Consider the following 12,671-nt stretch of genomic DNA (forward strand, 5'->3'; position numbering starts at 1 on the left):
GGTTTAGAACTAAGACATAAAACTCACACCTATGAAAAGGCCTGGCACAGTGGCCTCCAGAGGGCCGTGTCCTGTCCCTAAGCAAACGTTCCCGAGAAGTCCAAATGTAGCTCTAAACTTTTATACTCAGGGGCCCATGGTTCCTTCAGACACATTTTAGCGCTTCTGCTCACATTAACAAGAGCAGTGGCCCGGTGGCCACGCTGCCATCCCACAGGGGCTAGGTTCAGGCATGGTCTCCATGATTGGGTGCTCAGAGCAGTGCCTTACAATGGGTTTGTGAGAGACTTGTGGCCCTCATCCATGTCCCTCACATCCTCTGTCCACAGAGCAAGGACTTGATACTCATTACCAAGCGGCATCTGGCTCTTCCAATGGTTTAAGGGGGACCAGGCCTTGGGTCGGATGAAGAGAGGCCAGACCCAGGCTGGAGTGCAGTTGGGGCGGTGATCACACAAAACGGGTAGCCCTCACAGATCACAACTGCTCCAAGCATGTGACATCACGGGAGCCAGGATGGCCTCTGCCCTACTGTACAGCTGGATGGGGAGACAGGTCAAGAAGCCGCTTCATTTTCCAATCAGCTGGTCACACAGTAGCACCAATACCCTTCTCAGTGGCAATTGCAGTGGCTCAGTGAGAAACAAGCTGGTGACCAGTAAACTCTGAGCTTACACACCCCTCCCCATCAGCTGAACCTTGAAACAACTTTTACACAGAGCCAAAGAAATGCTGTGTCTGGGCTGCACAGCCGTTTCTACAGTCCTCAGGGCTGTGCACGTCACATCTTTTATGTACAAGAGAAGAAGGAAATAGATGAAATGTCTTTATACTCCCATGATCTCATCCCAAATCAAAATAGGGCCTGAGCTGTGAACCCAGCATTATTAGCTCGTTGAAATCTTCAGATGTTTTTAATCCCAAAAATTCCATGAGAGGAATTCTAAGCTAGAAACTGGTGCAGTGGGGGAGAATACAGCAGGAGATCAGTCGGCAGCCTTACCCACACACTCCCCATTGGGTCACCAAAGGGACTCAACAACACCCTTCTGTTTATGATTCTACCCTAATTAACAGCCCTCAGTGTCCGGGACATGGTAAAATCCAGGTCTTGCACACTGTCTACAAGTCTTCTTATGACCCAGCTCTGCCCACCTGGGATGTAGACCACTTCTATCACGTTTCTCATAATGCTCTGACAGTTCCATGTGGCCCAGAAGGACAGAGTGTGGAGTCCTATGCTCTCACATCTGTCCACTTCTGCTGACTTGTTTTTCCCAAGTTTCTGTTTTTAAAACCCAATTCAGCCATCAATTTTCTGGAAGGCTTCCCTGTGCCCACCCCCAGAAGACTGGATGGTCAGTCATTGCTGCCATGGCCCACCTGTGTACCCTGCCTGCTCTGTATCTTGTCTACATATCGCACATGCCCACAGATGAGTGTTTCCTGAACATACAAGGAATAAGCAGATGGGTGGCTATGAGCTGAACTCATGGCCTTGACCCCAACGGTAACACTCCAGCAAAGCTCTGACATTTTAACCTAAGCAAGCCTCGCTGTCATAAAGGTAATAAAGGGAGCATGTTGGGCAGAGACAATGGACTTCATCCTGAGCACCAGCTCATAAATGCTGCCTCTTCGAGGTTGACACCTCTTATCTTTCTTTTAAGTGTCTGATACAAGTGGATAGTTAATGAACATTCAGGGAAAAATGAATGAATAAATGTGCGATCTTATTCCTAAGAAGGCAGTTCCTGCAGGAAGACAGAATTCTGAGCATTCACACACAGGGGCATTGGGTTGTCTGTCATTAGACTTGACCCAACCAGTAAGCAGAACGAAAATGGGGCCTGGGCAGCAGCCACAAATCAGCCCTGGGTTCTCAGATCTGCTTAAGAGACAGCCAGCCAAGTGTGGTGGGATTTCCTGCTGCAGCCAGAGGGTTCAGCTCTCTGTTGTCAGGGGGCAGAGATCTCACCACCACCCAATCACCAGCAGCTGACTGAATCACTTAGGGCAACAACAGGTGATCTCTCTAACATCATGGCAAGTGCTGACGCCACACAGCCAAGACCAGTTGCAGTAATGGCTAATGGGCCAAAGCCTCTGTCCATTCACCACAATTGGGAAGAGCTTGGCTCAGATTGACCTGGGTTCAAATCCAGCCTTCAGATCTTGCTCAGCAAGTCAATTACCCCAATGGGGTTCAGTTTCCTTACCACAAAAAGGGAGGAATGGGGTATTGAGAAGGCAGAAGGTAAAGCCTGTATGGTGTCTATAGACAGCAAGTGTGCAAAGTGAAAAATGAGTCAAGAAATTTCAAAAATACCTTTACAATAATCAGGACAAAAAGAGAAATGCTCTTTGAAGACGCTGTGCTTTAAGGAAGATGGATTGTCTTGGAGCCAGAAATGCTCATTAGCCAACACTACTCCTTGGGAGGATATGGAAAAATGGTGTTGGCACTTAATGTTACAGCTGTGCCTATCACCAAGCCAGGGATGCAAGAGAGTGTTAGGAATGCCAGGCGTGTCTCTGAAAGCTGGTGAGAGAGAATTAACCCAGAAAGACTCATTTCTGTCCTTTGCTGGACCTCCGGTAATTCAGAGTTGGGACCCAAAGAGCCAAGGTCAAGGTGCCAAGAGTAAGATGCTCTGGTCTATGGGCAGGGGCTCCTGGGCATGAGGGAGGGCCAAAGGACACCTGGCTGCAAGGCAAGATCGAGGCAGGTGCCGCTCTGCAAACCATGCAAAGCCAAAGTGGCATTTGACCCCTTCACATAACTTAACACCAGCACAAGATTTAGATGTCCTCGACTTCCTGCCCTGAGCATGGGACTTTTTCTTATGCTACAGTTAGGTTGAATTTTGTAGCCTGTGAGATGTACAATACAGACAGGCCAGGAGCCTAGGCTCTTAGATGGATGGCCCCCTGTCCACTCATTAAGCTGACTTGGCTTGCCCTCTCTCTGTCTGTTCTTAGGTTCTTCCATCCATCACTCAATGGGTTCCATGTCAAAAGCTCAGGATTAGTGTTTGGAAAAGTACAAGCTAAGCCATCAGCCTGGGGATCAGAGATTAACTTCTGTTGTGGGGAGGGGAAGCAGGTCAGTTTGCCTGGTTACTTTGAGCAGGGGAAGGGACCCAAAATGGAAGAGAGAAGTATGGCTTCTTGATGTGGAGACAGTTCCATCAGCAAGAGGCAGGATTCCTGGGAAGAGATGGACCTTACTCAGGGGAAGCCTTGGCCTATGAGCATCCGTGACCATGCCCGGTGCTTGGCCTTCCTGCCCTGGGCTCAGGCTGGCAGGTGGTGTCCTAACAGAGGCAGCCCAGGACTAGGCAGTGTTGAACAGAGGACAGAGCATGACCGTGGGAGTCAGGAAGCTCAAATCTAGGGTGGGCTCCGCCACCAACTAACTGTGACTGTGGGCAGGACACCTGGCCGCTCTGGGAAGGCTGGCTCTAGGCTCCCCTCTGAGTGTGATCCCAGGTCCTTCTCTATCCCTCACTGGCCCTGGGCTCCAGGGGCAGAGTTGGGAGAAGGGCAGGGAAGGAGGGCAGGGATGCAGCAGGAGCCACTGATCAGGATTCCACCTTCTCCTTCTTCTTGCTCTTCTTCAGGAAGGAGGGGGTTCGGAATTTCTTTTTCTTTTTGGAGGGTGACTTGGAGGGCGAGCCCTCTGGGGACAAGGGGCCGCTCGTAACTGACTCGGTTTTGTCCTTCTGGCTGTCACCATCAGTGTCAGCGTTGGTGGTCATCTGGCCCAGTCCTTTGCTGAGGACCTCTTCCGCACTCGGCTCCTCCTCCTTCCCGTTAACCACCACCCCTTCCGGTTTCACTGGCTCGGGCTCTGTGGTGGCTTCACCATCTTCTGTCTTCTTGGCATCTAGGAAAAGACCAGAAGACCCAGCCTATAAGATTCCATGCAGGCAAGTGTTCTAGGGAAGTTCTGGAGCTGGGGTGGGCAGGCTGGCTTGAGGTGGGAGCAAGGATCCTGGAACAGAGGAGGGATGGAGTTCTCACCTTACGCCACCTGCCTTGGGGAACGCACCCTGGGCAGGCGGAACTCTGGGTTCCTGTCTACATGTTGAAATACATGTTGGTTTCTGAACAAGCATTTAAATTCAGGTACTGAGTGAGAATGAGGAGGCATGCCCAAGGGAGGAGAGAAGCCGTGGGCTGCATGTCCTGGTCATCTCAGTGGAAGCATTGTGGTCAACAGCCCCATTGCACCAATCAAAACATGGTGATCTCAGATCTTCATACCTATGCAGAAGCAGGGAACTTAGGAAGCAGTGTCTTCCCAGAGGGCAGAGAGGAGAAACAGGAAGGATCCAACATTTCCATAATAGAATCGGTAGCCCAAGGGGGTCCTTTCATTTTAGTGGCTACCAGGGCTCAGGTCTCTATTCTGTCTGGGATCTCTAGGATCCATACCCAAGGGCAGCATGCTTAGATCCCAGGCACTCAAGTCCCCAGCTGTCCCTTCTCCCCAACTATGGATGCTTTGAAACTCCTGTGTAAAGAGGAAGGAGGGAAACTATAACTCCCACCACAGACATTGAAATGCAGGAAGTGCCTTAAAGACTGCCTGGCCCCTTCTTCCCCATTTCACGGCTCAGAACAGAGAGCTACACAAGAGCAGGTTCAGGTCCTGACTTCTGCCTCCACCTGCTTCCCATCCATGGGTTGAGAGGCTTGCTGGTGTGTGTACAAGTGTACTGCGTATGCTGAGCACTGCTGTGTGGTGTGGGAAAGGTGAGGACTTGAGTGTGATGTAGATTGTGTATGTATGCATGTGCATGATGTGTGTGTATGTGTGTATGATGTGTGTATATATGTGTGTATGTCTGCATGGTGTGTGTGTGTGTGTGTGTGTGTGTGTGTGTGTGTGTGTGTGTGTGTGTGCATGGTGGGATCGTGGGTACCTCTGAGTTGGAGCACCACCCTCAGAAGGATTGGCACATGCTCTGCTATGTAAGAATGTACCCAGCAGGGGAAGGGGAAGCCACAGTGCAGACGTGGGTAAGAAACCTAGAGTCCACCCTGCAGAGTGGCTTGGGACTACAATCTGTGTGGATGGGGGTGAGCTTGGGGCAGTCAGAACAGGCTGGCTCAACAACCTGGCAAGTTCTTACAGTGAGGCCTCTTGTCCCTTCTCAATCCGGCACGCCAAAGTTCTTCCAGACCTGCCTGAGCCTGGGTTCCCTTTTAGTATGAGAGACTGGCTGATGCTTCCCATTCATTCCACTGTGCAGACTGGAGCCTGTCAACATCTGCAGTCTTGACTCCGACAGCCTGAGATCTGTCTCCTCACCTCCATGTGTATTCCCACGGCTGTCACCCGGCAGCACACAGCAATGCCTCACATCCGTCGGGACATGGTCCTCTCCTCACTCTGTCTCTCTCCACCTTCCACTCGGTCTTATCCACCATCAGTCCCTTGACCCTTCCCTGTCCCCTGTCTGGGGAGGGCCCCTCTCTCCTCCCTGTGTCCCCAAACCTAACCTCATACAATAGATCTGTTTGCATGTTTGGTCTTCTTAATGTCTTTCCTGACCTCACCCTCACTTCCAGGTGGAACTGATCCTGCTAGCCTTCTGCCTTCACCATAGAAACTTCTAGCCCCAACTCTGAGGCCATCACACATGTCTCTTCGAGTATATCATCTCCCCACTCTGCACAGGAAGAGGGCGAGGCTGTGCTGATTATGGGCCCAGCTCCTGGAAGGCACCCGAAGAGCGTCTATGGACCCACAGATGGCAGACTGCATGAGTGTGCAGGTGAATGTGGTAACTGAATGCGCCAAACACTGTTGCCCTGTTCACCTCATCCCCCATCATGTTCAGCCCAGTGCAAGTCTTCCAAGTCAAGATGGATCCACACATGCAAACACACCCCACCAAGTGTTACCCTTTGTCCTCTGGTTCCTTCTCCTGCTCCCTCCCTCCCTCTTTCCTTCCCTCCCTCCCTCCCTCCCTCCCTCCCTCTTTCCTTCTCTTCTTCCCTCCCTCCTTCCCTCTTTCCTTCTCTTCTTCCCTCCCTCCCTCCCTCTCTCCCTCCTTCCATCCCTCCCTCCCTCCTTCCCTCTCACCCTCTTTCCTTCTCTTCTTCCCTCCCTCCCTCCACCCCTCCTTCCCTCCTTCCTTCCCTCTCTCTCTCTCCCTGGATCTCCAGCCTCCCACTCTTTTGCATCTCCACAGCAAAAGCCTCATGTGAGTGACACCCTTTACGACCTCTTTCTCAAGCTCCAGCACGGCTATCACCCCCTAAGCTGATTCTCACCGTCTGCGAGAGGAGCTCCGCTTTCTTCTCAGACTGTCATTTGCTGCCCTCACGGTGACTCGTAGCCTCGCTGTCATTCTGTCCTTCCCCCAGGCACCTGTCCATGTCTCTTCAGCCAGACCAGCCAGCCTACAGATCCAGCCCTTGGTGTGTGTGTGTGCTATCATCTTAAGATCGCGACGTTAACAGAGCATGCCCAGTGTATCACCACCACAGGGACAGAGACGACTGGAGAGCTAGCTAGAGAGGTGGGGCAGGCTTCAGCTAGAGGCAGGTAATGAGCTCCCGGGAAACACCAAGAATCGCCTCTACGAGCCACCCTCACCCCCACCCCGTGTGAGCAGCTCCAGAAGATGAGGTTAAAGAGCAGCTGAGAGAGAACCCAAGAGACAGGGGCAGTAGGAGCTCATGTTTGCTTGAGTGGGGTGCTTGGGGTGCTCAGGGAATAGGGGACACTTGGAGGAGGGAGAAGGGACAGATGCTGTAAAGTTGTGAGTTCTGTCTAAAGAGGATGACCAGGAAGATCTATTCCTTGCCACCCCGGCCTCCAACCGCTTTGTCTCTGCCTGTGGCCCTGTGATGGTTTTGTGTTGATTTAACTGAGTTAAGGAATAGTGGGTTAAGAGCTGCTGAAACACTTCTTTATCTACTCTATCAACGTGGCTGGGTGTCAGCCAGCCCATCAAGGGCCCAACAGAACCAGCAGATGACGGGAGAACTCCCTCTGCTTGGGCTAGGATATCTATGTTCTGCTTCAACAATGTTCCAATTCTCAGACCTCTGGCTGAGGGGGAAGAAAACCGCCCGATTCCCTGGTTCGCAGCTTACACACCCTATGGTGTGATGATGCAGCCTCCATGGTCCCATAAAGCAATGTCTTCCCTTCCAAGTCTGTATGTGTCCCACCGGCTCTGATTCTCTGGAGAGCCTCGCTTCGGTCCTCTTCCAGGAATGTCCGCTCCTCTAGCTTCCTGGCCTCCACCCCAGCACAGCCCACCTCACTCCTGCCCACAGTCCAAGTCTGCATCTCCCCAAAGTTGGGCTCAGTTACACTCTGTCTGTGCAGCTTCCCCTGAGATCGACAACTACCTTGCCCTCCTCTGAGCCCGGTGCCGAGTGCTCGTTTTTACATTGCCATGTGCCATCTTTGTTCTCCATTCAGAGCATGAACTCTCACTCATTTTTATGTGGCCATCTTCTGCCACACGGTTGAAGCTTTCTCTGTGTGTGTGAGGCCAGATGCCAGTTCCATAGAGGATACCTGGCCTCTGCAGGAACATGCTCATCTATCCACCCTGGGTTAGACACATGACTGCTGGCCTGGCCTGAACTCAGACAGCAACAGCAAGGGAGATAAGCGGATGGCCTGGAACTGGGTTTGGGGAGGTGCTTCTCAACTCAATGCCAGCCAGACTGGCCTATATTCCAGTGCGTGCAGGACTGGTGACTGCCATGCATGGTTTATATTTCCCTAATGAAAAGAATGCTCTTCATCATTGCATGCAGACGCCAAAGAAAGGCTCATTAAAGGTTGGGGAAAAGTATTATTTACAATCATTGCTGACACAGTGCCGGGGTATCGTGCTGGCCCACGAGGCACTCAAAGCGCAGAGCAGGGAGCAGAGAGCTAGCAAGCAGAAGAGCCTGGTGAGGCTCTGTGAGCAGGAGACTGGCCAGCAGAGCTCTGCATCAGTTCCTGTCCTCATTTAAATTCCAGAACATCGGGGTTTGAAAGAGTGGTCCAGATTCAACTTGTGCAAATGCAGCCTTTCTCCATGTTAGGCCCTGAAGCAGACAGTGGGTCACAAAGTGTGTGTGTGTGTGTGTGTGTGTGTGTGTGTGTGTGTGTGTGTGTGTGTGTATACATGTGTGTTTTTTGCCTCACATGTTAGGCAAGTGCTCTACCATTGAGCCGCGTTCCCACCTCTCTAAATTTCTGTTCTTATCAAGTCATCAGGCCATTTTGACATAAAAAGGCCATTGGCTGCCCAGTGGGACATTGGGGTTCAGAATACACTCCTTTTGCTGACTCACCTTGGCTGAGACTCCAAGTTCCCCCAGCACTGGATGTACTGTTGGCATGTGGGACAGTCAGACCTAGTGTGCAGAGCCTCTTGGTGTTGACAGGCTCGTGTAGCCCCTCTTGGCTCCATGACTTCTGGTAGCAATTAGAATGCAGGGCTGGGCTTAAGCCAAAGACCTAAGAAGGTCTAGAAACTTCTGCCTGACAGCCTTGGGAGACATGGGCCACCATGGATAAAGTCCAATGACACCAATGGAAAATGTGGAGGGTAGGAAGAGCAAGAGTGAAAAACAGAGACGGAGACCAATTCAGTCACCCCAGTGTCTCCGCTGAGCCCTGCTTCTCCCTGTCCCCACCACGGCACCAGCCATGTGTGTACTATCTTGGAAGTTCTGGACTAGTCATGCCCATAGCTGATTGTGTGTGGTCTTGGCTGATATCATACAGGGCTGAAGATCTATTAAGCTGAGCCCAGTCAACTCTAGTCAGTTCACAGAAGAACTAGCTCACTGAGGACCGTGATTGGTTAGTGATCTGATGCTACAGAGCTAACCTGCTCAGGTCTTGGAGGCTAACAGTATCAATGACTAATAGTTCCTACAATTCAAAGAGCACAGTCCTTAATAAGAATGGATTTATGTGAGCACATTGCAAAATTGCTAATTTTCTCCTAACACACACTCACTCTCTCTCGGAGGCCCATAGCTGATGTCAGCTGTCTGCCTCGATGGATCTTACTTATTGAGTCAGGGTCTCTCAATTGAACCTGGAGCTCACCGATTGGCTAGACCAGCTAGCTAGTTTGCTATGGGCCTCCTCTGCCTTTGTCTCTTGAGTTCTGGGATTACAGGGCCTGCCATGCCTGGTTGGATTTCATGTTTGTTCAGCAAGCACTTCTATCCATTGTTGCCATTTCCCCAGCCCTCTGAAGTGCTTTGAGTGGCGTGTTTGAAATAATGGATTAATCTGTGAACATCTGACATGAAACAGGAGCTAGTTCTTTGCAGCTCAGTCCGTGAGGGCTGCAGTCAGTACGAATAGCATCAGTCAGGGTCTAGTGAAAGAGAGGAAGTGTCATGGTGAGCAGATGTGGAGGAGGAGATGCCTTAGAGAGGCTGATGGAGCAGGATTCAGATTCCAGAACATGATGAGGACTGACATTAGGAAACTCAGCAGGAGAGGACCCGGAGCACAGTGACAGATGGCTGGAAACAGTCACCCTTCATCTAATGGATGGGACACATGTGGGAACATAGCTACTGTGCCGGAGTCCATCCTGCTTGCTCCAAGGACCTGGTCCAGACCACGAAGCCCCACCACACTGCAGCTCATACCTACATCATACTGTGTCAAGGTAGCCATGCTCCTAGCTGTCTGTGGCAATAAAGCATTTAGAGAAAACTATAGCTTTTGTTATTCTACAACTCAAGTGCAATGGGCCCCATGAAGGGGGTAGATTTGGACCAGAGAGAACCAGAACTCTGGTCATAGTGAGTGTGATACACAATGGTGAGTGGATAGCAGCCATCTGTAGTGGTATTTGCTCCACCCATGACCTTGGGCTATATGGTGGCCGAAGGAGGCGGTGCTTCTTGTACGGTTGTACATGACCTCTTAAAAGGAAAGGGAGAAGGGTCATGAGCCCTGCTCCATGCTTTCTGCCTTCTGGTGTGATCCAACTGCCAGGTAGATTTGTTCCTGGTTAGATCAGAGGATGACTTCAGCTATCTACTTAGTTCTGTATTCGTGAGTGTATTTCCTCAATTTATCCTAGTAAATTTCCCTAATACTTCTTAAGCAGACCCTGTGGATTTCTCACATTATCCATCCACACTCTTCCTGTTTTCTGTCCTTCTCAGGAGCTGTCAAGAATCCCCTCATTTGTCCCCCTTCTACCATGAGCCCTTCTTAGGCTTTCCCTGTTTCCTCCCTGTAGCCTGTATGCGTGGACTAATGGACAGACACAGGCCAGGTCCTCTGCACATGTCTAGGAGGTATCTGAGGGCCTGAGAGAATCCAGGCTCTGCTCAAAGTTCTAGAAGATGCTCCTTAGAGGTGCCAAAGTGGGGCCAGTGGTTAATTCCTGTTGACCATTACGCTCTCCTGCAGCAGACTATGAGACTTGTTCTCTCTCTTCTCTCTCTCTCTCTCTCTCTCTCTCTCTCTCTCTCTCTCTCTCTCTCTCTCTCTCTCTGTGTGTGTGTGTGTGTGTGTCCACATCCCTTACAGGAAGCCTAGTCCATGCACAGCACAGGTGGAATTGGTCATGAATTTTACAGCTAAGAGGCTTTCCAAAGGCGGGGCTGTGAGATGCAAGAAGAAAACCTTGGGGGTGGGGAACAGATTTCTTTTGAAAAGCTCCTCCCTCCCTGTTGCGAGTGCCAGGTGAGTTAGGAAGTGGCCTCTCTATACTTACTACAGAGACAAGTATTCAGACTCAGAGGAAAGTCCTTTGACGAAGGCACAAATGGGGAGAGAAAGGAAGACATGTGGGCAAGTTGACAACACACCACGAGGAGACAGTGAACACACACAGCCAGTGAGAGCAGGGAGGGGCATCCACTTGGGGCTCCGGCCTCAAGCAGATGGGCTTTCCCCAGCAAGGTTGGGCCTGTCTGCCAGGCAGTGATCGGCTTGGAGAGGAAGCTCAGGGTGGAGATGCTACCGGAATCACACAAGTGACCCATCACCTAGGAAGGGGATCCCAGCAGCCCAGCAGAGGCTGTTCTCTGGGTGGCATGGTGTCCTCTCTGACGGGGTTTCTCAGGGGACTCAGTGAGCAGCATGGAGGTGGAGAGGGACCACAGCAGCATTCCTGCCATGAATGCCTTACTCCTAGGGAGGTCCTAGTTCAAATTATTCCCTCACTTCTTCAAAGTGGCTGCCATCCACAGTCCCCCTAGACACAGAACTGTAACAAGGGGAAGCATTTGACATACAAGGCAACTGAGGCACAGAGTGGGTCTCTGAACTACTCAAATTAGCAGTTTCGTTGGGCCTGGAATTCTATTGTCTAAACTCGTGTCTCTCTAATGACAGTTTTTAGCTGGTTCCCATTTTAGAGGGCCCCGGACAAATGCTGAGGGTGGGATCCAGGCCACAGACCCACCTCAGTTCACCAGGGGATCCCAGTGCTCAGTTAAGGCCGGGAACGACAACATCAGGTTATGCCCCCTGAGGAATGCAGAGTCTCAGGCCCCATCTCAGACCTGACAGAGCAGAGCCTTCATTTTAAAGAGCTCCTTCCCCACACCGGCACCTGAGGACCAGATGGGCCCGCTGGCCAGCTGGGGATGGGGAGGCTGTGGGCCAGTCCTTCATCTCTGCTCGGAAGGACTTTGGCTGTGTCAGCATTGTTTCCTAGTAAGACAAACCAAATCGTACCCAGTTGCCTAGAACTGTCTGAGAGGAAGCGTTTCCCATGGGAGCAAGGCCACCCTCCCCCTGCAAACCCTTACCGACTACCAAGAGTTCTTGACAGCGTGCAGATGACCCACTCTCCCACACAGGTGTCTTTTGAAGCCGGCTCAGCTCCACTCACCCTCTGAAGCCTTGGAAGGAGAAACTGCCGGACTCTCGGTCCCCGCTTTTGTCGGGCTCTTCACCGGAGATGCAGGTGTGGACTTTACAGGTGAGCCAGGCTCTTCTGTGGCAGTGTCCTTCTCCCCTGAAAATAACAGGAACCCACCTTAGCATGGAAGTCACAGAGACAAGAGGGGCGGGTGAGCATATAGCCCAATGCTTTCTACTCAGTCACTTCTGGCTGGAGAGTTATTGGGCCCTCCCTAGTTCAGGGTTACCCCTGCTCTTCCTAGGGAGGCTAACAGGGGGCAGCCAGAGTTATACTCCACCTTGTCTACCACACAGCTGCCCCTGGGAGGAAGTAAGGTGCCCGAAGAATGCCACGTGCCAGACCGGCACCTGGCTCTGCATGTGTTGCCGGGAAGGACCAGCCACAGGACACTTCCACAGATGGAAGCAGAGCCCCCAGCAACTGCTGGGCCTCCTTAGGAACACCCAGGGCTTTTTCACAGTGGCTAGCTTGCTAGTTAAGTCAGCTGATTCACACCTTCCTTCCAAACAATCCCTAGCACATTTTTCTATTTTTTTTTCCAACTGGCACATTCGAACTCCAAGCAAGGCAGGAAGCAGCGCTTGACAAGATGTCTAACCCCAGGTGAGAAGTGGTGGTGGAGCCCCCCACTCTGGGGGGGTGTCTAAGTGAGTTTCAGGCCCCAGGTGCTCCTGAAGCTAGGAGGCGAGGCAGCTCCTTTGGGCAGAGTGGGGGGGTGAGGGGATGCCTTTCTAGCCAGGGAGGGATTTGAGGTAGAGCCTGTGGTGTAGATGACTCGGTTCAGAC

General features: G+C 51.6%; 1 protein-coding gene across 2 annotated transcripts in view; it reads right to left on the reverse strand.

Moving 5' to 3' along the window:
* Nucleotides 1-821: 821 nt before the first annotated feature.
* Nucleotides 822-12,671, reverse strand: part of Add2 (adducin 2) — a 108,034-nt gene continuing 96,184 nt past the window's right edge. For both annotated transcript variants that reach the window (XM_042273617.2, XM_076567200.1), the window contains exons 15-16: nucleotides 11,853-11,978; nucleotides 822-3,889 (exon numbers count right to left, since the gene is read on the reverse strand). In XM_042273617.2, the coding sequence (XP_042129551.2) occupies nucleotides 3,585-3,889; nucleotides 11,853-11,978 (431 nt within the window). In that variant the 3' untranslated portion in view covers nucleotides 822-3,584. The remainder of the gene's footprint in view (nucleotides 3,890-11,852; nucleotides 11,979-12,671) is intronic.

The sequence above is a fragment of the Peromyscus maniculatus genome, chromosome 3, assembly GCF_049852395.1.
Source record: "Peromyscus maniculatus bairdii isolate BWxNUB_F1_BW_parent chromosome 3, HU_Pman_BW_mat_3.1, whole genome shotgun sequence".
NCBI classification, from domain to species: domain Eukaryota; kingdom Metazoa; phylum Chordata; class Mammalia; order Rodentia; family Cricetidae; genus Peromyscus; species Peromyscus maniculatus.